This window comes from Sceloporus occidentalis, unplaced genomic scaffold, assembly GCF_023333645.1.
Source record: "Sceloporus occidentalis isolate IW3139 unplaced genomic scaffold, rSceOcc1.0.p SCAF_9, whole genome shotgun sequence".
NCBI classification, from domain to species: domain Eukaryota; kingdom Metazoa; phylum Chordata; class Lepidosauria; order Squamata; family Phrynosomatidae; genus Sceloporus; species Sceloporus occidentalis.
In genome coordinates, this window is record NW_028316989.1 from 16,358,741 (window position 1) to 16,384,921 (window position 26,181).

General features: G+C 40.7%; 1 protein-coding gene across 1 annotated transcript in view; it reads right to left on the bottom strand.

Annotated features, from left to right (window-relative positions):
* Nucleotides 1-24,577, bottom strand: part of CLMP (CXADR like cell adhesion molecule) — a 43,327-nt gene extending 18,750 nt beyond the window's left edge. The window contains exon 1 of the mRNA XM_089538219.1: nt 24,258-24,577. Coding sequence (XP_089394345.1) covers nt 24,258-24,285 — 28 coding nt within the window. The 5' untranslated portion in view covers nt 24,286-24,577. The remainder of the gene's footprint in view (nt 1-24,257) is intronic.
* Nucleotides 24,578-26,181: the final 1,604 nt, after the last annotated feature.

Here is a 26,181-nt window from a genome sequence, read left to right on the forward strand (position 1 = left end):
TTTGTCATAGAGCTCTGGTGCCACAATAAACTACAATTCTTAGAATGCCATAGCACTGAGCCATGGCAGTTAAAGTGGTCTCAAAGCGGATTATTTCTGCAGTGCAGATGCAGGCTAAATGTCATAGATGTTCCCTTTGATAAGGTGCTGGTTACATTAGTTCTGTCATGATAAAAGCTACCGAAGGCCAGATTTCTACCTTCCAAGGCAGCTAAAATTAGATTTGGGTGGGAAGAAATGGAAATGCTTCTTTCCAAAACCAACCGAAACTCTAAATTTAATTTGATGGATTGACTTTATGCAATAAAATGGAGAAAAGCTGGCATTTGAAATGAACACATGCTGAGCTTTTTATGGATTTTTTTCTTTTTTTGAAAAAAGCAAGCATTTTTGAAACCATGTCCTTGAATATATATATATATTTTAAAATTTAGTGCAAAAATGTGAATTGACTCAAGTCACTTTGCCAGAATGAGAATCCTCCTCTTTTCACAGTGACTCTCTCTCATGCCTCATAGGATACAGATCTTTTTTTAGCCTTTCTTGGGTTGGTTGTTCCATTTATGAACTTAACATATGATAGAATGGGAAACAGAAATCTTATCAAGGCCATATCTTTGGACGTACATATGAAATTTGCAGATCCAATGTGGTGTAATGGTTTCAGCATTGGACTATGACTCTGGAGACCAGGGTTTGAATCTCCACTTGGCCACAGAAACCCAATTTAGACAAGTCACACTCTCTCAGCCTCAAAGTATGCCACTGGCAAAATGTCTTCTGAACAAATCTCGACAAGAAAACCCTGTGACAGTTTTCTGTGGAAGAAAATGAAAAGTATCATCCCTGTGTTGTATGTAACTGCTTGACTAAGTTTTCCCCTCAATAGGTGGCTGTCGTCTTAGGAAATGTGTATCTAGAGGATGTCTCAGCCTTTCTGTATCTTACTTTGCTCTAACTCCTGCTGTTCCCTGGCCTTCTGAATCACAATTTTCTATCATTTTGATATAGCTTTTTAAAATCTCACAATTATTTACACTATTGATATAGTTAATGGTAGAGCTGGGTGGTAGATCATAAATTCCGTTCCTAGCATCGGCAAGTATGGCAGTGAAAGACCCCTGCCCCAAACTTGGAGATTATTGTTGCCAGTCACTGTAGGCAATACCAAGCGATATAGATCAGTGAGATGTTTTATTACGACAGTGTCATTTGTTCATATATTTCTCCAGTTGCAAAAGTGCCACAGAGGTACATCCAGCTGCCCTCCCATATGCAAAATGCTGAACTAACAGAAACATGGGGTTGTGCACTTAGTATAGTATCTACTCAACTTTGCTAGGAAGAACAAATTCATGAACAGTGAAACCAGGGCAAGCTATGGCTAAGAAAAACATTGGCTGCATACTTACTGGGGTATGTTTTCTGTTGGTCTTTTAGTTTAAAGACTTAAATATTAACTTTCTACAGTGGGCCCTTGATATCCACTGGGGTTCCAAGACCCCACAACCCTGTGGATACCAAAATCTGTGGGTGCTCAAGTCCCATTGGTTACAGTGGCGTAGTGAAATGGTGTCAGTTATATAAGGGCCTGTACAGACAGGCCAAAATAAAGCTGCTTCAGGTCACTTTGGAGGTATGTTGTTTAAATGACACACGCATCTTAAGAGGTCAGAAGTGGTGCCAAAGCTGTGCTCTGGTCCTTAGGACTGGAGCATGGCTTTGGCACAGCTTCTGGACTCTTAGGATGCATGCATCATTTAAACAACATACCTCCAAAGTGACCTGAAGCAGTTTATTTTGGCCTGTGTGTTCGGGCCCATAAAATAGCAAAACCAAGGTTTGCTTTCTGGAATTTAAATCTTTTCTGAAAATTTCCAAGCCATGGCAGCTTAAATCTGCACATAAAGAATCCATGGATATGAAGAGGCAACTCTATTTTATATTTTCTTAGTTATCGTCATATGCCTTCAAGCTGTTTCCAACTTATGGCAACCCTAAGGTGAACCTATCACAGAATTTTTTCTGGGGTTGAGAGTGTGTGACTTGCTGAAGGTCACTCAGTGGGTTTCCATGGCTGAGCAGTGAACCAAACCCTGATCTCCAGAGTCCTAGTCCAATGCTCAAACCACTGAGCCAGGCTGGCTTTTATTGATTGTGAATCACTTTGAGAGAGCCGTCGCTCTGAAAAGCATCATAAAAATACTGAAATAGCTGCATACACACCTTTTTATGCCTACTTAGGTTTTATTAGAAAACATACTCACTTGCCAAAGTGGGATAACATGGCCTGGCTGACCTAGGAGGGTTTACACACATTCTTTGATTCTTAAAACAAAACAAAACAAGCTATAGATGATGTTGGTCAGCTTCCAGTCAAAGCAGTTTCTCCTCTTCTTGACCTGAACAAACTCATACTGTAAACTGTTTTTGGAAAGATTTTCTGGTTTGAGCAACATGCCCCTAGGGACCAGCTCTCTGATCGTTCAGCATGGCTTGTATTGGCTATGGATATTGTATAAACTAGCCATCTCTGTCTCAGGTTGCACTTCTGCTTAGTTATGAAATATTATAGTGTGGATTCATACTGCCTTCCAATATGACAAAGAAAACATAGGATTGCAAAATACAGTTTCATGCAGGGTTTGGCGGTTTAAAATTCACTCATTCTGTGATGAAAGAAGAAGAGGCTTATAAAAACACACAACTTTTATGTGGCATTAAAACTGCCTAGCAAACCGGTTCAGTCATAAGTGTGTAGGTGGCTGTAGATTTTTGTCAGACGCATCATTTCCTTCATCCAAATTTACATCTTCCCCAAAGGACCAAAACCATAAAAGAACCATGTATACTGTAAACAAGGCAAACGCTGCCCAAGTAGAGAACGTTCCCTCATCTTCTAAACACACTCTTGCACTATGGTTACTGAATGCATATCAAAATAAATTGGGGCAGAGAGAGGGCTGATTTCTATCAATAAGCATTTAGCCTAATATTTATAGTCTCACAACATTCTTTTTCAGGAAGAAAGTATAGTTATTTTAGTTTTTAACCTCGAAAGCTGCAAGATTTACAGTGGCAGCCATGGAATATTGACTCTCCACTTTAAGGACATGATAGGCAGATCTAGGCAGTTGTATTGGTTGGACTTCCTATTGTTGCTGTTGTGTGCCTTCAAGTCATTTCTGACTTATGGCAACCCCAAGGCAAACGTGTCACATGGTTTTCTTGGCAAGATTTGTTCAGAGAAGGTTTGCCATTGCCTTCCCCTGAGGCTGAGAGGATGCAACTTGCTCAAGGAGCCAAGAATCAAATCCTGGTCTCCCGAATCATAGTCCAACACTCAAAGCACTAAGCCACACTGATTTTATACAGCTGTTAAAAGGTACATAACTGTTTGGTCCAGGAATTGGAATTTGAGCACAAAAGTTTCCTCAATAGTGGACATGTGTGAAGAAATAAGGGATTTTAAAAAGGCTTTCATTATGTGGCCATGTGCATTTCTAGGGCAGTACAGGGGGTGTGATGTCTTAGGAAGTGAGTATCTAGAGGATGTCCCAGGCTTTCTGTATTTGATTTTGCTCTATCTCCAGCTATTGCTCCTGCTTCCCATTTGTGGGAAGGGACTGCTTTCTGATGCGTACTGCTGTACTTCTCCATGGGTACCTTGGGACGGTGGAAGATGAAGATCCTGGGAAAGACCTGATCCACTCAAATGCAGATGCCAAAGAAAATGGCTGTGATGCTGTCAACATGCCATGGCAAAAACCTGGAGGTCTCTCCCTTTGCTGAATAGTGCCTGGACCCATTCGGGAATTGTGAACAAGGCAGCTAGAGTGGAAAGGCCAGGGACATGGATGGTCCTTTTGGATGCCTCGGTCCACCAGCCACTGGCAGCAAGTGGACTGGAGCCTTTCTCTTCCACACCAGCCCAATCTACTCCTATGGAACCATTGGTCTGGCTAGGGAAGCCCCAGACAGTGTGGGGATGATAGCATGAGTTATCATACTTGGGTGATACTAACCTTAGTAATGCCACTGGCCATGTACTTGGTCTGTTGCATGTCATTTCAATTATGGTCAGGATACAAAAATGTCTTACTATAAGGGTCCTGGCAGAAGAACTTATGTAGGATGGAGGTAGTTGGTTGTAGGAAAGAAGGAAGTAGAAACCTCAAGAAAGAGTGGTTGTGGTATACCTTCAAGTTGTTTCTGACTTATGCTGACCCTAAGGTGGACCTATCATGAGGTTTTCTTTGCAAGTGTCTTCAGAAGGGGTTTGCCATTGCCATCATTTTAGGCTGAGAGAGTGTGACTTGGCCAAAGTCACCCATTGTGTTTCATGGCTGAGCCAGGGTTTCAGCTCTGATCTCCAGAGTCATAGTCCAATTTTCAAACCACAGTAGATCAAAAGAGGCAAAGAAGAGCACATATTTTCCTTGAACAACTGGCTAAATCCATAACTAAAGGCCTCTCATTTTACCTGTATTCTAAATTATTAATACAAGCAGCTCATTTTATGAGATACAGAGTTTATAAATGTATGGGCTTGCTGAGCATGAGAATGGATGACCATTTTCTGTATTTGTGAATGGTAGCTGTGTGAGTATGCAAATGGCAACTCTCAAGAGGTACACAAATCTTCCATACTTTATTTCTGCCTTTATTTCACATAGATGCATAATCAGATCTGTCCACCAGTAGGCATTCATCAGTGAAAACAGAAGATGCTTCCCTAATATGTGCCATTAAAGTGCATTGCGAGAAGATATGTGACCCTCCTTTCTTAAATTGTCTGTGTTTCTAAAAATGCATCTTCCCTGTTGAACATTCAGTGCCACTGCTGTAATCTACATGCATTCATTCAGTCCAAAACCTAGCATTGTATATGGGAGGAAGGAGGTGATAGAGAGAGAAAAAATAAGAGAGAGAGAGAGAGAGAGATAAAAAGAATTAGGAAGATAAAACATAGTATAATAATAGGCAAGAAGTAAGGGAAGGACTGAATGTCAGGACATGTTGGTGCTTGAACCCTGAAGCCTTCTTGATTCCACCCCAAATATCTATGCGACATGATTAATTTGAATGTCATAGCCATCTTAATGTCAATTATTTTTAATGTCACCGCCTTTGGGTTGCTAATATCAGCAATGTTGTACTGCTGGTCATAAATTCCACTTGAATGTTGTGGAGGAGACATTTTGATGGAGCATTGCATTTTAGAAGATTTCACTAATTCCAATCTAAAAGTATGGAGGGCATGACAGAAAGCTATGGGAGGGCATGAAATTCCTCTGAATTCCTTCAGAGGAAGGCAATTTTGCAGTTCCACATTTGAAAAGAAAAGTTCTGGGTGAATATTCCTGTGCTGGAATTGTGCAGCAAGGAGCAGGTGGCCTTTAAAGAAGTAATATAATATTAAACGTGGGCAATATAATGATCCTATATGCAGATAGCAGATGTACTACTTCGAGAAAGCCAGTGTAGCATAGTGGTTTGAGTGTTGAACTACAACTTTGGAGACCAGGGTTCAAATTCCTGCTGAGTCATGGAACCTAATGGGTGACTTTGGGCAAATCACACTCTCTCAGCCTCAGAGGATGGCAATAGCAAACTCCCTCTGAAGAAATTTGCCAAGAAAACCCCATGATAATTTTGCCTTAAGGTCATCATAAGTCAGAAATGACTTGAAGGCACACAACAACAAACTGTACTTAGTCGAAGACTTTCATGGCTGGCATCCATAGTTTTTTGTGGTTTTTTCAGACTATGTGGCGTGACTCTGGAGACTAGGGTTCAAATCCTGGTTTGGCCATGGAAGCCCTTGGGCTAGTCACACTCTCTCAGCATCAGAGGATGGCAATGGTAAGTCCCTTCTGAACAACTCTTGCCAAGATAACCACCATAATTTGGAAATGATTTGAAGGAACACTACAACAACACTGGGAATGAATTCAGTTTCAGTGCCTATACTCAGTGGAGACCGCCGCCAGAGCAATGCTGTGGACATGATTCAGCCAAAGCAAGCTGTCTGTAATATAAACATACACACCCACAACAACAAGTTAACTTCTTTACGCATTATACTTAGCTGACCTTCTTTGGATCCCTCTGCCAGTGGCAGGGAATGTCCTGATCTTGGCCTCTTGGATGAGGGGCAAGTTACATCATGAACTAAGCCATAGCTGTCAGGGACTATCAGGATCTGTGGCTCATTCAGAACTGTAAGCAGCAAAAGGAGGAAATCCCATCACACTCTAAGCTGCGTGCAATTCTTCTGGAAATACGAATCCTATCCGTTGTGTTGCAATCCCGGGCAGTTCCCATCTCTCCATTTCATCAGCACAAGCGCAAGCTTACCAGCACTCATTAAAAACATTTACTATAAATGGTCATCAGGTGAAATATACACAACTGCCAAGAGAAAGAAGGCATCTCGTTCTGCTATAGCTTGTGTATATGCATCTGACAGTTAGCATAGCCTAAAGAAACCTCCCGTCCCAAACAGTTCACATTCTTTTCACCCCAAGCTAAACTGCACACAGCAGTGTTGTTTAAACAAGCCGAAAAGACAATCTATGCCAGAGTTTAATGCAGGAGCCTCTGTTCCTAACCCCAGCGCTCTGCAGGCACAAGGCTCCCTCGCAAAACGCCACACGCCATCCTCCACTTGTTTATGCATTTTTGCATTATGAGACAGCCAGAAGGGGATCATTAAATCTACTGTACTCCAGGGAGACTGGTGAATTTAGCCGATGCGTTGGAAACACAGAAATCACAAATAGCACGGAGTCAAAACTTATGCCGTGTGTTTTCCACATTTTATCTGTTTATTAAATCAATGCATAACTTGACACTTGAGAGCAGTTTTTGGAATGTAGAATGAACTCAAGGCAAGCACCATCAAGTTTATAATGAGGACTGAGCTTAATGGAAGAAAGGAATGGAGGAATAGCCATTTTACAAAATGTATGCCTACACATAATACAAATATCCTTCTTTTAAGTAATCAGCCTACAGTGGGAGCCCTGTGTTTCTGCAGTTTTCCATATTGCCCTGACTTTTTCATAAATGTTCATCAATTTCCCTTGTTGTTGTTGTTGTTGTTGTTGTTGTTGTTGTTGTGTGCCTTCAAGTTATAGGCAAACCTATCACAGGGTTTTCTTAGCAAAATTTGTTCATAGGGGTTTGCCACTATCACCTTCTGAGGCTGAGAGAGTGTGACTTGCCCAAGATCACCCAATGGGTTTACATGAGCAAGCCAGGATTTGAATCCTGGCCTCCAGAGTCATAGTCCAATGCTAAAACCATGATGGCTCACACACCACACTGGCTCCCAAATTTAGCTACTTTGGGGGGAAAGCCAGGATGAAATAAAATGGCTGATGAATAGATAAAAATGTCCAACAATGAAATGTGAAATAAATTAAATAAAACACTAAATGAATTCATTAACTAAAACACTATGTTAGCAGATCTATTTCATAACAGGACAGAAGAGAAGTCTAAAGTTGGCCCTCTATATCCATGAATGCAACCATCCACAGCTTAAAAATATCTATTTTTAAAATAAATAAAATCCAAAAAGTAAACCTTGATTTTGCAAGTTTCTGGAGACAGGCTTTGCCATTGGCATCCTCTGAAGCTGAGACAGTCTGGCTTGCCCAATGTCCAAGGTAACCCAGTGGGTTTTAATGCTTGCATGGGGAACTGAACCCTCGCCTCTAGAGTCATAGTCCATTGCTTAAACCATTACACCAAACTGGCCCTAAGTTAGAGGGTCTTTCTCTGAAAGTTAGAGGTTTGGCGTAATAATCTCAGACCTCTAAGTAGGTTCAGTTTATGCCACACTGTGGGTTCACCACTTCACCAACGTGAACCCAGCAAGAGCCCAAGAAGCTTTAAAACAAAGGTACAGTTGTCCCTCCATATCCACAGATTCTTTGTCCACAGATTCAAGCATCCACAGCTTGAAAATACTGCCCCCCCCCCAAAAAAAAAAAATTCCATAAAGCAAACATGGATTTTGCCATTTTATATAAGGGACACCATTTTACTGCACTATTGTATATACAGTAATGGGATTTGAGCATCCACACATTTTGATATCCACAGAGAGTCCTGCAACCCAGCTGTAAACTGTCTCTTTAGACCATCAGGCAGATGTAAAGCAAATCTTCTCCCTTGTACACCCTCAAAACCACCTTTTATGCATTATTTCTGATGCTGATGCTTCCTTCAACATGGCTATTTACCAGACAATGGAGAACCAGGTGTGTGTGTGTGTGTAGAGAGAAGTATCCAGTTGTGTTCCTGTAGCTGGTTGCACAGCAATAATGTCGCCTTTGGTGCTATGCATCCAGTTGTAGGAACATATCTGGATGCTTCACTGTGTCCTCCCCTCCACTGGCCACTAAATAGCTGAGTTGTGGGTGATGCGGCAGCTGAAAAGTGGTCTTAAAGGGTGAGTATGGAGAGGTGCCATAGCTCTATCAGACAGAAATTCATAGTATCTCTTCCTTATTCAGGATTTATTAACAATGAAAACTGCAGGAGCCATGTCCCAGATATCTGGCAACATTAGGCTGAGAAGCTAGAAGGGAGACAGCTTTCTGTTTTCTGCTCTTGATTTATTTAATTACTTTGAGTATTTATACCCTGCCTTGCTTCATCTCAAAGTAAAAATCTAGATTACCAAATTATTTCCCAAGGAACAATTTATGTTTGGTAGGAATAATAGGCCATTTCCTATTAGCATCATTATTTCCAGAACTTTTTCCCCCAACAGAGTAAGAGTTTACAGAGAGGTTTGGATTTAGTGAGACATTTTTGGTTGAAATCTTGCTTTGCTTGAGATGTGCTTAGTCTGTGGTAGAGATTTTTGCATTGCTCCATACCCTTGAACCAATGCCAGGATGCTTTCAGTTTCCTTTAATTTGCAAGTTTCTTTTCTTTTCAGTATTGTAACAATATTGAAGCCATTTCATTCCAAGCAACATTTTTATTCCAGATTCTAACATCTGGCGTTCTGTTTCATGTGGATTTTGGAACAGGCTTTTTGAAAGGAAAATGCAAGGTTCCAGAAAATCTCCTACACAAAGTTCTATAAAAGTAAATTAAGTCACTGTTTGACTGAGCATGGTGAGGAATTTAATTTTGAGAGACGGTTTTGCTACTTTAATGTGAGATTTTGAAAAATGTTATTTTGAGCTGCAGTTTCCTTAGATGTTTCCTTACTTGAATGGAAAATAAGTGGAATTGTATTTAATGGAACATTTTAATGCATGTTGTTGTTAACTGCCCTCAAGTCAATCACAGCTCATGGCAACCCTGTGGATGAGACATCTCCAAGCCCCACTATCCTCTATTGTGGCCTTCCTGAGTGACTCTAACCATCTGGCACACAGTCTTCCTCTCTTTCTACTGCCTTCCACCATACATAATAAATATTTTAGACAACCAACATGCGGTAGTGGTTTGAACATTGGAGACCAGTGGTTGGTTCCTTGCGCAGCCATGGGAGAGTCACACATTCTCAGTGCCAGAAACCCCCGTGATAGGTTCACCATAGGGTTGTCAGAAGTTGGAAACAGCATGAAAGCATACAACAAATAAATATATTTTCAACTCTTCTGTACAGTCATTTTATCAAATCCTTTGCACAATCTGATATTTCATAATGTATTCAGAAGTAATGTGGGTTCTTTAAATGTATATATATACAGTGGGCCCTTCCCTTACGTGGGGATCCATTTCAGATCCCCCCCATGTAAGGGGAATTCCATGTATGCTCGCACCCCATTGAAAACAATGGGGTGTGTGCTCACGGCGGTGCACAGTATGCGTGCCACAGGCATGTGCACCATATGTTTGATTGTCGCATGGCTTCAGCGTAAACTTGAAGCTGTGTATAGTGCGGCTGCATACGGTGCAGGTGCACTGTGTGTGTGTGTGTGTGTGTGTGTGTGTGTGTGTGTGTGTATATATATATATTGATAGATAGAAAGAGGGAGAGAGAGAGAGAGAGAGGATAGATAGGAGCCCTGGTGGTGCATCAGTTAAATGCTGGTACTTTAGCCACAATGTTGTAAGTTCAATCCTAGAGGAGGGCTCCAAGGTCTACTCAGCCGTCCATCCTTTCATTGGTCAGTAAAATCAGTACCCAGCTTATTGGGGACAATTAGCTTACACACTGTTAACTGCTAGGAAGTTCTAATTCACTGATAAGCAGTGTGGAAATGTACCTGTTATTGCAATCGGTCAATTGATTGATAGACATTGGAGTGCCACTACATTTGATATTCCTAATGAGAAATCTGTACTAAGGACAAGAGGTTACTGTAAGAACTCAGAATGGTTCCCAATTGGCAAAGGGGTCAGACAAGGCTGTATTTTATCACTCTATGTGTTGTTCAACCTGTATGCAGAAAATATCATAAGAAAAGCAGGATTAGACTCAGAAAAAGGAGGAGTGAAGACAGGAGGAAGGACCATCTAAGATTTGTGGATGACGTCATACTATCAGTGGAAAACATTATAGACTTGGGACAATTACTAAGGAAGGTCAAAGACGAAAGTGCAAAGGCAGGCTTACTACTGAAAATAAAGAAAAGAAAAAGAATGACCATGGAGGATCTACATAAATTCAACCTAGATAATGAAAAAGATCACAATAGTCACCATAAGTCAGAAATGACTTGAAGGCAGACAAGAACAACAAATAGGAAACTGAATCTGAATTTGTTTTATTATTTATCTACTGCATTCCTCCCATCTTTTCCCCAAGGATATCAAGGTGATTTATAGGGTATCCCCATTTTAATTTATTTTATTTTATGTTATTTTATCTTTTGTACTGCAACCCTGAGAAGTAGGCTAAGGTGAGAAAAAGACTGCTGCTGGCCAAGGTCCCCCAAGAAGGCCCATGGTTCAGTGACGATTCCTACTTGTCCGCTGAACCCTAGTCCAGTAACTACTAAAACACAGTGGCTTTCTGTACGCATCATATTCCAGGATTCTCCTTTCTCCACCCATCTGTCCTTTCTTCATTTTAGCATGTTTGCCACATCCTTGCTCAAGGGGGAATCCTCATTTTCGTTCCCACCCCCAGCCTGAGTTGGTAAGGCTGGATGGCCTCTTTTGGTTGAAGCTTATAAGCTCTGGCAGTGATGACACAGAAACAGAGAACAGGGGATGATTTAAAGTAACAAGGAGGGTTCTTCCTTCAACACACAGTACATTCAACTAACGTAAATCTCTTTACTGTTATCTTTCAGTTCCCTTCTGAACCTGGCCTTTGTCGAGGACCTGCTTTCCCATGTGGAGAAGGGAGAGAATTCATTCATTGATTGAAAGACTTCTATTAATAAATGCTTACCAGATATGGATCTTCTCTGGACATTTGAAACCAAAATCAATTGGCTAAGGATTTTTTTACAAATGGTGGAATAAAGACTTGTTGGTTATTTCAGTTTCAGGGTCAAAATTTCACATAAGACCTTAAAGATGGCTTCTGGATATATGAAAAAAATAAATTACAACCCATCCACCTTGAATAGTGTCTGTTAAGAACATTGCAGTGGTATTAATTCTTACAATATATAAAAGAGATTTAGAAACTGCTAAAAAAAATTAGCCATATGTGGCCTGAAATGTCACCCAAATAGGAGTTTAGATGTACTAAGTGTTATTTTTTTCCACTTCAAAGCACACATGCATAAAATGTGTTAATTTGAAGATACAATTTAGCTGAAGACTTAAATTAGTGGCCCTGGTTAGTGCTAAGAAATGTAATCTTGTTATGTTGCACAGTTATATCACTCTTGCCCCATTTGATCTTTGCTTATGGAATAGCATAATAAGCTAAGTCATCTCAACCTTGCAGATGGTGTATTGAACCAAAGAGACAGTGTTCTTTCCTAATTAGATTTCCAGGTCTTGTGTAGTTTGAAATGACACCTTAGGCCATTAAAAGTTGCATTCCTTGCTTAAGAAAATCCTAGGGAATTCATGGGGTCGCCATAAATCAACAGGCAGATTAAATTCACATACACAAACAAAAGGGAAAACTTGAGTAGATTCTTCTACTATAGAAGGTTATAGAAGTGACATAGTCAAATCTTATATAAAATGACAAAATCAAGGTTTGCTTTTCAGTTGAATATTTCTAAGCTGTCGATGGTTGAATCTGTGGATATGGAGGGTCAACTGTATCTTAGATACAGACATGTTGCTATCACTTGTGGCCTCAAAAATATGCAATGTCCTTGCCTTTATGCCATGAACGACTGGCTGTAACTCAAAGGACGGGCACATGATGTTTGAGCATTAGACTATGACTCTGGAGATCAGGGTTTGATCCCCCACTTGAGCATAAAAACCCATTGGGTGAGCTTGGGCAAGTCACAGTCTCTCAACCTCAGAGGATTGTAATTGCAACTTCCCTCTGAAGAAACATGCCAAGAAAACCCCATGATAGGGTTTAAAGGTGTGATACAAGCAATTGGAGGTTTTGCAAAACAAAAGACTTTTAAAAAGACTACAAAAGACCTTAAAATGTGAACAAGTAGGAGAATGGGCTAAGGGTGCCTATAATGTGCAGTATGCCATTTTCGGCACCAAGTTGGAAACTCAAAATTATTGCTTTATGCCAGTTGTGGCTTGGATCTGGAGGATGGGAAGATGTTGCTGCGACAATATTTCATTTTGAAGGTCCCTGCATCTTCAGTGAAGAAGTTGAACATCTTTGGGGACAGTTGCATCTCTTTGTGCCTCTCCCGTTACTGAAGACAGACAATAGTGGCATCTCAAGTAATTTATTTAACAGCCCAGTTAAATAAACCCTTCCTCATGCATGAATGTTATCAACGCTCCTTCTCTTACATTTGTCTCATATCGGAGTTTTTCCATGGGAGGTTTATCCAAAGCGGGAAAGGGGACTATTATTGCAGCTTCAGTTAACGTAATTCAGCTGGAAAAAAAAGAAGCTTTAATATTCTTGTGGATGTTAATATTTTGGAGGAGGGAGGGTAGCTGTAGCGAGATGAAAGAGTGCATAAAGCAGAAGTAGGTTAGCCTTAAGAAATCTGTATTTAAAATTGATCAGGGACAATCGACATTGCCACGTGAAATCTGCAAATTCTTCCATGTTCTGACTAGGGTAAGCTTTGGGATACTAATTTCTGAATTTATGATACCTCTCCTTGTGGATTATTTGAGCATTTTTTTTGCAGCATTTAAAGCTCCTGATAAGGAACAACAAGGTTAAATGAGAAGGTGGTACCTCATTTTCTGTTGCATAATAAAAGACAAGTTATGACATGGTGCAAGAGCTTAGAAATGCATAGACTACAGAGGCTAGGTTCCCTTTTCATTTTATTTTAGGAATGGTATTCATGTTTTTCCAAGTATCCCTTATTATAAGGGATGTTCCATATTTGAGGCTTGGTAAGCTTTTCATTTTATATTGACTGAATAAAATGCCAAAAGAATCCTATATTTTGGTGTATGGGATTCCTAAGTGTGTCCATCAGACAATTTATGAACATGGGCAATAAGTGATTTTCCCCTCCAATGAAATTAATGGCTTGGTCACCTGAAATCAATACTTACATTTAGTATTCTGGTAGAACACACACTTCTTAATAGGTATTTCCTGATAGTCAATTCTGAATTTTGACTGTCTTTTATTGCTGTTTTGAAAACCTGGCAACACTAGCCATGTTAGAAATGAGTCTGATAAAATCTTAATGGCATTCGATTCATTATGGTTACTTGATTTATTAGATTACATATGTTGTTGTTGTTGTTATTATTATTGCTATTAATATTATTTAACAGCCAGCCAACATAGAGCAGTGGTTTGAGTGTTGGACTAGCACTCTGAAGAGACCAGGGTTCGAATCTCCGTTTGGCCGTGGAAACCACTGGCTGACCTTGGACAAGTGACATACTCTCAGTCTCAGAGGAAGGCAAGGGAAAGCTACTTCTGATTAAATCTGACCAAAAAACCCAAAACAAAACCCATGATAGGTTCTTCTTAATGTCGCCATAAGTTGGAATTGACTTCAAGACACATGACAACAACTAATATAGCAGAATTCTGGGTAAGGAAATACTTGGAAATGGCCTACATACCCTAAAACAAACACCTAAATACCTAAAAGGAACTGATCCTGTCTGATTTTGAAAGCTAAGTAGGGCCAGCTCTGGTTAGTATTTGGGTGGGAGATTGGCAATGAATACCAGATGCTGTGGGCTACATTTCAGAGGAAGGAAGAGGCAAAACCACCTCTGCGCATTCCTTGCTTAAAACGCTATGAAATTAATGGGGTCCATAAGTCGACAGGTGACTTGAAGACACATACATAGACAGATACTTGGAGTACGTCTCCAGACTTTTTGTTGTTGTCTATGTATTCTGAACATAGTACAGAGTGTACATTATTCACTGTATACAGTGTGCATTACTATATACTGTACATGCAGTGTACATTACTCACTGTATATAGATTTTTAAATAAATCTGTCCTCTACAAATGATTAAAAGCCTCAGTTTCATGCTGAAGAAAACCTTCAGCAAGGAATTAATACTCCCTGTGTCTTTTAGTGGACTCAGTTACTAATGGACATGCATTCACTAATCCAGGACAAGAGCAGTTTGCCCAGGGCATTGCTAAACTGGAGTTTTGAGTCCAAGTAATTAGTGGAAGTATTAATGGGCATTACAGCATCATTAGTGTCAAAGCAACTGACCTTGGGATCCCCAAACTTTCTCTCTTTTTCCAGTGACCATAATTTTCAGTACCATCTTCCATGTAAACATGTTCATTTCACTCTTTTAGAACCACAGTCGTCTTTTGAATTCTCAGTGAAGGTTGTTGTGAACAATTAATAGAGTCCTCTAGTCCCAATTTTTTAAAATTGTTGTTTGTTGTTGTGTGTCTGCAAGTCGTTTCCGACTTATGGTGACCCTAAGGCAAACCTATCATGGGGTTTTCTTGGCAAGATTTCTTCAGATTGGGTTTGCCGTGGCCATCCTCTGAGGCTGAGAGAGTGTGACTTGCCCAAGGCTGAGCTGGGAATTGAACCCTGGTCTCCAGAGTCATAGCCCAATACTCAAACCACTACACTATGCTGGCGCTCTTATGCCACAGTAAACTTGTTACTCTTAAGGTGCTACAGGGCTTGTTTTTTTGGCAGTAATGCCCTGGACATGCTCCTGCTGTCTTAAAAGTTCACTAAAGTTCAATAAAAGGAAGCTGTGGCTTTGAAATACTGATATTTATTCTGTTTTCCACAAACCGTACATGTGCTCAGTGTCAGAAATGACACAAGGTGCTGCCGTACTGTACAATTAATGCAGTTTGACACCTCTTTAGTAGTCATGGCTCCTTGCTATGACATCCTGGGATCTGTAATTTATTGTGGCACCAGGGCTCTCTGAGAAGGCTAAATATGTTTCAAACCTATAAATCCCAGAGCTCCATAGCACTGAGCCATACACTTAAAGTTGTGTCAAACTGCATCAGTCCTGTGTAGATGCAGCCACAGCGATATATCATACATTGAGTCTGGATTAACATGGCTTGATTTTTTCACCAGCGGTTTGAAATCTGCTATTGGAATTCCATGCTTGTTGAAGTCTAATTAAATAGACACGCCAAAGAAAAGTACATTCATAGACTGTAATGGCCATCACTGTTTTCCTTATTGCATTTAGGTATTATAGGTTATGATAAATTCATTGAGTTGCTTTGAAAGTGCCTTTAGGGCCTCTTGTAAGTGTTCCATGTTTCAGTCTATGAGCCGTCATGTAGTTTAGCATCCACAAGAAAAAGTGGTACTAATCTTTCATACTCCTAAAAGTTGAATCTGCAACTCTAATATAATCATATTTATTTCTAGTTAGTCCATTTTGTTACCCCAAATCCTTTATTCTTACTATAGCAAACTAACAAACAATTTAAAAAAATCAATTTAGCTTCCAAATTATACCATACCCTCCAACTGTCCCATTTTGGCAGGAACACTTCAAATTAATTCTCTGATATTTCACTTTTTCAGCTACTTTTAAAGTGTCCCAGTTACTCCTTTCTCCTCCCACTTTTCTCTTTTGTCCCCATCTTACTTCAATTGCTACAAACAGATGCCTGGAACAGACGATCCCAAAGCGTTGTGCTGCCGTCGCTACTAGGGTTAGGGACCGTGCACCAACTGCACGGTCCCTAACCCTAGCATGGCACAGCAGCGGCCTAATGGCACCGTCCTGTCCACACGGACACCGCCATCTTGATGTAAGTGATGCACATCTTGATGTCATGACTGTGCCATTGTGATGTCCACCCGGCGACCCAAAAAGAATCCAGGTTTTCCAGGTTCTTTTTGGGACGAAGGGACACCAGGCAGTTTGGCTGCTGCGGCATCCCTCCACGGGAAAACAGGCCGCATCAAGTCTGGCCTTTCCCACAGGTATGTATGGGGCCCAAGTTCAAAGTACAAAAGTAATTTGCACTAAATTAACTCAGTGGGGCAGCATCTTGCCATTCCCAGTAGGTTCGGGCAAAAGCAAACTGCTGCAGCCTCATTAATGTGAATTCTTCCTCATTAATAATTTTAGTCATCTTGCCCACCCTTTGGTGTTCCTGGGCCATCTGTGAAATGTTGGAGGGTAGACAAGACTGCCAGTGTTAGCTGGGGGAATACTTTTATGCTTCGGAATAATCTGTGTACTATTGAAATCCAGTTTTACTTCCTCATAACAGAATACAGCAAATTGATACACTGATTCCTAAAAGGGCTTTTCAAAATTATGGGTCAAAATATTTTCCAGACTGACACTAAAAATTACCAGTAAAGAGGTTTGAGAGCATTGGACTACTACTCGGAGTGTAGTGGAGTCTCCTTCCTTGGAGATCTTTAAGCAGAGGCTAGATTGCCATCTGCTGGGGATGCTTTGATTTGGATTTTCTGCATGGCAGGGGGTTGGACTGGATGGCCCGTGCGATCTCTTCCAACTCTATGATTCTATGATTATATGATTCTATACTCTGGAAACCAGTGTTCGAATCTCAGTTTAGTCATTTAAACCCACCTTGGGCAAGTCACATGTTCTCAGCCTCAGGGGAAGGTAATGACAAACCTCCTCTGAACTAATCTTTCCAAGAAAACTCTACAACAGGTTCACCTTCGGGTTGCCCAGAAGTTGGAAATTAGTCTCAAAGATGCTACAAGGTCCCTTTGTGTATCGATGTTACAGACTAATATATCTCCGAATTCTATCCCAATTCATCAATAGCTAATTCTTGCTTCCATTTCTCCTGGTAGGTTTCAGCTTGCTTCAGATTCGATGCAGCATCTAAGAGTGTTAAGAGCCACGTTTTGGCAATTGTTCTTTTTTAATGCCTGAAGATTAAAGATTAAAATAAATGAAATTGTGCAGCCAGAAGGTGGGATCTATTAATTGAGTTGAAGTATACATATGTTTTCCGACTTATAAAGGCGAGGAACAGTAACCATATTTTAAGCAGATGTTGCATAATGAAAAGTATCTTGGTATCTGATGAAATAGTCTTGGTTGCAAAATCTCATGCCACGGTGAAGCGAGTTTGTTTGTAAATTGCCACATCCCTGATTTTTACTATGAATTCTTCTGAAATCTGTCTCCTTTAAATCAAGGTTGGCCTGATATCTGAACTGAATCACAATGCTCCTATCTTAAGTGAATCATAATGCTCCCCCATTGGTTTACCGGTTCATTTTACTTTCCAGAGAAACAGAGTTTACTCAGGATATGTTAATACTTAAGGCAGATTGGGACTTCCAAATGTTGTTTGGACTGCAATGCCCATTATCCTTCACCATTCTGACTAGGACTGATGGGGAATGTAGTACAGCCATGTCAGGGGAGGCACACTTTGATTAAAGGAATTATTAATTGGTATTAACTGTTCCTGAGAATGCAGACTTGCTAATGAACATAAGAAGTGCCTCATTACCTGAATGAGTTAAAAGTTTACCCAGACCACTTTTAAAAAAGCAAATCCAGCATTCAGCAGATACTAAATGATCTACTTGAAAGGAACCATTATTGTTGTTGTGTTCCTTCAAGTCATTTCTGACGTATGGCAACCCTAAGGTGGCCCTATCATGGGGTATTCTTGGCAAGATTTGTTCAGAGGAGGTTTGCCATTGCCATCCCCTGAGGCTGAGAGCCCAAGAAACATACATTTTCTTCCACTTAGGACACAAACTGCTTACTCTCATATTATATGAGCATATGTGAACTCTTTAAAGCAGAAGTATTTGGTACAATTTAGATTTGGCAACGTACATATTTTGTTACAATGCACTAAAGAAGTGAATCCTGAAGATTTATGGTATGTTCTTTCAAAACTTCAATAAAGGTTAGTGCTCAGTTTGTGCTCTATACCCAGCTTTCATTCAGCTACATCTAACAATGAACATGCAGAAACATGTGTACTGCTGAAGGCATGCCAATGTTGCAGGAAATGAGCTTGGCTGCACCTGCGATGCAGAAATCAAATATTGCTTTAACTGCCATGACTCAATGCTATGGAGTTCTGGGATTTGTAGTTTGCTGTAGCATCAGTGCTCTCTGACAGAGAAGGCTAAATGTCTCACAAAGCTACAGTTCCCAGAATTCTATAGCATTGAGCCAGGGCAGTGAAAGTAGTGTCAAAGCAGGTTATTTTTGCAGTGCGGATGCAGCCTATGATATAAATCACCGGAGTTGCATCATAGCAGTTCACTCTTAACATAGTGTGCTTGGTTAAAGTGCACAAATGAGCAGCCTATATTAATATATGCCAGCCATGACTTATTAACTGTAAATTGTGATTTCTAATGAATTAATTGAAGCTAAACCTAATGCTCGTGTGCTGTATTAGAGAAGCTTTGGTTATTTTAAATGGGGAAAATATAAAGAGTGGAATGGTGGTTATTCGGGCTATGTGGCCATATTCTAGAAGAGTTTATTCTTGATGTTACGCCAGCATCTGTGGCTGGCATCTTCAGAGAATGCTGGTGAAATGTCAGGAAGAAACTCTTTTAGAACATGCCCACATAGCTCGAAAAACCCACAAAAAACTATGCATGTCGGCCATGAAAGCCTTCGACTTCATGGTGGTTTGATTGTTGGATGACTCTGGGGACCAGGGTTTGATTCCCTGCTCAGGCACAAAACCCACTGGGTGATCTTGACTAAGTCACATACTCTCAGCCTCAGGGGAAGGCAATGGCAAACCTCCTCTGTACAAATCATGCCAAGAAAACTCTGTGATAGGGTTGCCATTAAGTCAGAAATGACTTGAAGGCACGCAACAACAACGCTGGATGATTGGCAATCCCATTCTGTCCAAAGTAGCAGAAATGTGTATCTCCCAGCTTTCATTATTGATCAGACGTCACTTTGACAGCTCATTTCATACAAGGTCTTCAGATCCTCTACTTTGATCACCATGTCCATTTAGTTTAGACTCTCTTATCTGAGTTCTCTCTGAGTTATCCCAGGTGCACCCCACAAACAAATCCTTTCCCAATGGCTCCATCTCCGCAGCACTTTGGTCAATGGTTCTTTTGTGTTGGGGAAGGAAAAAGCAGAAAAGCCTGATGCTGGAGAATCTGGCTCCATTTCCTCCTTGTCTCTGGAATGGTGATTGGAAATAATTGGAAGTGGCACTGGAAGTAATCTGAAGTGACATTCCCTGGGCTCTGAGGCCTTTGCTTGAAGTCTAACGATCTCCTCGCAAAACAAAACCTAAATTTAAACAATGAAGTCACAAAGTGATTTGCCTTCAAGGTTGAAAACCCTGTGATATATATTTTTAAAAAAGAATAAAAAATTGCATTGTGAAAAGAGTGGGGTGGAAAGGAACGAGCGGCACTTGACTATATGTTGCTGCTCGCTTTTCAAGGCTCTCTTTGATAGAAGAGATTGGTTCTTTTGTGCCATTTCTTCGTGCTGCTCCCCGTTCTTGCTCTGATGGAGAATTCAGTTCTATATTAAACATTTCCGTTGCCTTTAAAATTTTATCAAGGCTCTTACAAAATTCTCTGTAGAGTGAGCTCTACAAAGCAGCCGTGCATGTCTTATAAATAAGCATGGAATGGAAGAGTGCCACCCTCCTCTCCTGACATTTGTCCTAAGGATATGGAACAGCAAAGGAGAGGAATCCAGGATTCCTTTTGTTAAAAATATTGTGTTTTAACTGCAAGTGTAATTGGAATCAGGGGTACCATATACAAGTATAAGCCACTCATATAATATATCATACCTGCAGTTCACAGATTGCCATTGTACATGGTCCTGAATGCTAGGAGTACTTCCACAAGTAGCAGCAAGAACATTTTTACATGCTAACTTCGGAGTTTTGTTGCTGTTTAGATGTCATGTAATGGTCTGAGAGTTGGATTGCAACTCTGGTTGTTGTTGTTGTGTACCTTCAGGTCATTCCCTGCTTATGGCATCCCTAAGGCGAACCTATAGTGGGGTTTTCTTGCCAAGTTTCTTCAGAGGAGTTTGCCATTGCCATCCCCTGAAACTGAGAGATTGTGATTTGCCCAAGGTTACCCAGCAGGTTTCATGGTTGAGCTGGGACTCAAACACTAGTCTCCGGAATCATAGTCCAACACTTAAGCTGCTACACCACACTAGCTTTCACACCAGGGTTCAGTTCCCCGCTCAGCCATGGAAACCCACTGGGTGACCTTGGGTGTGTCACACACTCTCAGCCCCAGAAAACCCCATAATAGGTTCACCTCAGGGATGCCATAGGTTGGAAATGAAAAAAAGAATAGGTGATGTATGCATGTATGTTAATTGGATTTAAATATGTGTATGCATATATGTGCCTTCCAGATGTATGTTGACTTATGGCAACCCATGAATTTCACAGGGTTTTCTTAGGCAAAGAGTACTCAGAGATAGTTTTGCCAGTTCTTTCCACTAAAATACAGCCTACATCACCTGATATTTGTTGGTGGTCTCCCATCCAAATACTAGTCACAGCAGACCCTGCTTAGCTTGCACAATCAGATGGGATCCGGTGCCTTTAGGATACTTGGCAATATTGCATTTCCAAATTCTAGTCACATGTGTTTGGGGCACAAATGAACATTTAAGCTAGTTTATCTATTGGTGTTTACCTCCAAGGTGTTTCTGATTTGTTGTGACCCAAAGGCAAATCTATCATGGAGTTTTCCTCGCAAGATTTATTCAGAGGAGGTTAGCCTTTGCCTTCTTCTGAGGCTGAGAGTGTGTGACTTCTATATTTATTTGATTCATTTAGGTATTTATAGCCTGCTCTTCAGCCATACTCTCAGAGCGGTTTACAGATTGCTAATTTAACAGCTAGATCCATTTGTACGATTGCATACCTTTTTGTACAATTGCACACCTTTTGTACAATTGCATATCTCTTCCTAGCTTGTTGGCACCTCCAGGCATGGATTGCTTTCATTTTGTCTGCATAAAGACTTGGAGAATTGAGATTTCTATAAGCATATATGATGTTAAATATGTGTGGAAATTGTATAGCAGTTAAGTACTCTGGGAGAATGAGGTACTGTACCCTGAATTGTAATGCATACCTAAAGCCTATGGGTCAGTGTATGGATAGATTTGCCTACTACTCACCTTTAAGTTTTAGCAAACAGGCCTCCCCATACCTTAGTATTTTGTTACGGTTTTGACCCTGCTTTGTATATTGTGTCATGTGAATAAGATAGCAGCAAAGAGTCTGATCTCATCAGAAAGAAGAAAAAAACCCCACTTAATTTGGATTTATATTGTCACAAGATGAAATAAAATAACTATTGAGGAAGAACTCTATATGTCAGATAAGCCTTGTAAGAAGAGCCCTGTAGGGTCACACCAAAGAACTCTCCAGTCATTATGACTTCCAGGAATCCAACAAAGAGACCATGAATACAATCACTCTTAGACCACTTATCTCCACCAGCCCTTTGGGTGGCTTTTGAAGGTCTTTTTATCCTTTCAGCCTCATCTCCAGTCCTTCCTGTTGTGCTCCATTTGTCTTTTCTGCCTTTAGATACTAGCAAATGTTGGGAGGAAAAAGAGCTTGTGGCATGCTGTCATTTGTTTTAACAGTACAGCTATTGGATGCCAGTCTCCTGATTCAGTCTGCTGTGATCAGAAGGCTGGGAGATGGAAGTGGTTTCCAAAGCCATGCTCCACAGTTATCAATGTGAAGGCTTATGCCAGAAGGGACATGCTTCCACTTTCTACCACAACAGACTTTTTGCAACCTAAGCTCTACTTTGCAGTCTGTCTGGTAGTAGAGATGCTTGGAGTTGCTCAAGAGAAGAAAGCTCATATGTGAACGGATGTATTGGAAAATTGGTGGCAATAAGAATTTGTATTTACTCCTCCTTAGATTCATATTTACTCCTTCTTAGCCAGCTCTGGCGATGACCCAGTGTCATCTAGTTCAAAAGCATCAGCTCTCAACACCTTCAGCTCCATCATTGTTCATGCTTCATTCCATCAAACCTTTTAAAGAGTTTGCTGATATTTGCCTTCCTTGCCTTTCCCAAGAGATGGGTTTCTGTCTTTGAATTTACTCTGACTCTTCCAGGGTTGAGAAATTAAGATATGGAAGCCTTTATACGACTCTCTTGTAGACTTTTCCCCTCCCGCAAACCTGTCTGCTTGTCAATTCAATGTAATATATACGAGGAGAGGGGGTCAACTCATTCTTCACACTATGATGTCTTTGGATTAGTAGAGGAGGCTACTACAGCTAACTCTTTTACAAGGAAAACCAATCTTATTTTACTCTTAAGAATTCCCTCCATCTTTCTACCTCCTCCATTTTGTAGTGAATTTTCCAAACATATAATTGGTGGTAATGTGGTTTTTCCTTGGGATGGGCGTATTGCAAAAAACACAACAAAACAGCAGCTTTTTTGCTGTTTGGAGCAAATGTTCTTTATATTTCAAAGTAGTTGTGATAAACGGGTCTTGCAATAAGAATGTTTAAAATAAAATGGCAATATGAATTCGAAGTATACTTTAAATAAATAAGCCTTTCTTCACTAGTTCCTCTGGATATTCCCCTTCTTATAAATGGTGGCCACAATACAGCCAGAGTTAAGAAATTTGATATCCCATTGAATTCAGTGAGTTTAGAGCACAGGATTAAATCTCTCCTACTGTAACAACTGGTTCTTCAACAGCCTTATCTTTGGATTGCGCTATATCTTGGTTATTGGCTACTTTGTGTATGTGACATACAAAACACATTTTCAAACATCAACACCCCACCGAACCATGATACCTTTCTTGGGCCAACCAAAATGCACAATATACATGTTGCAAATACCCCCAGATATTTTCAAACATACAAGTCTTGTGGGTGTCAGTACTTTGTTTAAGACACCATCATCAGCTGGTGGTCCCTGGAAAAACTGATCAGCCTTTCTGGACCTTGAGTGTGTAATAGTATGTTAAACAACCATTGCTTTTCTTTTATTGTACTTTCTCTTGCTTCCCTTTCCCATCCCTCATTTGATCATCCACATCTGTGCCATCAATCCCATCTATAGCCTCCATTTCTGATCTTTTTAATTTCTCTCTCCAGTTTTTGTATCTTATGCCCTTCGCCCCCTCTTTCCATCACTCTTTTCTACCTCCCTCCCATTTGTACTTTGGCACATCTGTTTCTAATTTGGGCTGCCGACGATATCGGTTGGAAACAATAGGTTCTTTTTAAAATTGCAGAAATGAATTCCTTCACAAGAGTACGGAAAGAAAAAAGTTAAGCAGATTGACCCCCAATCCTGGAACGACGATTATTCGTTCAGGTTTAAAGAAGGCAAATTCACTTCAGGTTTTGTTCTTTTAAAACCTCTGCCTGATGTGTGTGTGGAAAAGAGAGAGAACACCCTGTAACCAGCATTTCAGCTTTCTTCAAGAGAAATATGCAACTGTCTAAAAGCTTGTGTAAAAACAAAAGCTGCACACTTAGAACATGGCACACTTTCAGCTGTGTTTAAGCTGAGAGTGGAAAAATGGTTTTAACTATTGTTTTTGCTTGTGTTAATGATAAATATGCAAGAAGCTGGAAACAGATTCCCTCCATGCTCAGCAAACTTTGATGTGAGTCTTTCTTTATGAACAAACTTCTTAGCTAAAGAGCCCCTCCTTTAATGCATGCTGTTGCATTTGTAAGTTCGGTTCTTAGGAAGCGACATAAAATGAAAATCTCTTAACTTACCTAGAAACAAGATGGAAAGCGCAGACATTCCGTCTCAGTGAGAGAGACTTTTCTTCCCTTTTAAAAAATGTCTTTCCACGCAGGAATGGCAAGCAGACCTGCTCAGGATTCAAAGTAACGCCTCTGGAATGTGCGCTGCATAATTGCATCCATGTGCCAGAAAAATAACCAACTTTGCTCTTTCTTCCCTTCTGTTATTCATTCCCTGTCCAGTTTCCAAGCAGATATGGGGAAGAGCTGCTTCTCTTCTGATTCAGAGCCTGTCAGCATCTGGAATAGGAAAGGCAGAGGCGGTATGGCTGAGAGACACATCTATGGCTGCACACAGAAATTTTGCATGTCTGGAAAGAAAAGGAGAAAAGCGAAGGAGGGGGGAGAATATACAGCATACAATTTTAACCACATGGCTGGCTCCCAGAACAGTCCCTCCCTACCATCAGCTAGGATTCGCTGTGAGGGTTGGTCATGTGGGCAGCTGTTGCTTATTCCTGGTAATAGAGCAACCCCACCTTCTATGGCAAATCAAGTCGATTTTGCTAGTCTGGAAATGATTCCAGTGGTTAAAACATGAAGCCTGATATTCATTAGCTAGTCAGTGAATGACAGTGGGCTCCTGACATCCCCTGGGGTTTGGTTCCCGGACCTCCTGTGGGTGCCAATATCCGTGGATGCTCAAGGCCCATTAAATACAATGGATGCTAAAATGGTACCCTTTGTATAAAAGGGCAAAATCAAGGTTTGCTTTCTGGGATTTATTTATTGATTTGAGTATTTCCAAGCCATGGATGCTTGTATCTGTGGATAAAGAATCCATGGATATGGAGGGCCTACTGTACCTTTGTTTTGAAGCTTCTTGGGCTCTAGCCGGGTTCTCTTTGGTAAAATGGTGACCCCACAGCTGGCATGAATTGAACCTACCTATAGCTCTGTGATTATTCTTCCAGCCCTCTAACATTCCCCATTCAGAGGAACAACCTTAGGAACAGTGTGGTGTAGTGGTTTAAGCGTTGGACTATGACTCTGCAGACCACAGTGTGATTCCTAAAGTGTCAATATATATAACTGAATACTAAAGTTAGGATTGTCCATGCCATTGTATTTACAGTTTCTATGTATGATTGTGAAAGCTGGAGAGTGAAGGAAATTGACGGGAAGAAAATCAACTCATTTGAAGTGTGGTGCTGGAGAAGAGTTCTGCAGATACCCTAAACTGCCAAAAAGGCAAATAAATGGCTCCTAGAGCAAATTGAGCCTGAACTATCCCTAGAAGCCAAGATGACTAAACTGAGACTATCATGGTTTGACCATATTACTAGAAAAGACAATAAGGCTTGGCAAGAGAGAAGGCAGTAGGAAAAGAGGAAGACTGCAGTTGCAAGACCTTAGCAGAGCTGTTGGCAACAGGTTGACTCAGGGGTCCCTTATTCATGGAGTCATCATAGGCCATAATCAACTGGATGGCAGTTGATAACAATGTGGCTTCTAATACAGTGGGCCCTTCCCTTATGCGGGGGATCCATCCCGTCCCCCTATGTAAGGGAAAAACGCATATGCTTGAACCCCATTGAAAACAATAGGGTGCATGCATGCAACACAGTACGGTGCACATGCCACGGATGCACACGCCATTGTTTTTTCCATGGTGTGGCTTCAGCATAAGCTGAAAGCCATGTATGGTGCGCCTGTGTATGGCATGGGCACACTGTACAAACAATTTTTGGACCAGGCATGATATAGTCCTGATATGTCTCAGGTTGCATGCAGCTGGGCTTTGATGCTTGTTTTATTCAGCGCTGAGTAAGTCAGGCACCAGGCTCACTCACGGAGTGCGAGAGTTAATATAAAAAAGCAAATATCTTATGATTCTGTTTTCACAACTGCTGGGCTGGATTAGCCCTAGTCAGCTGTATTTTCTGGTTTGTTT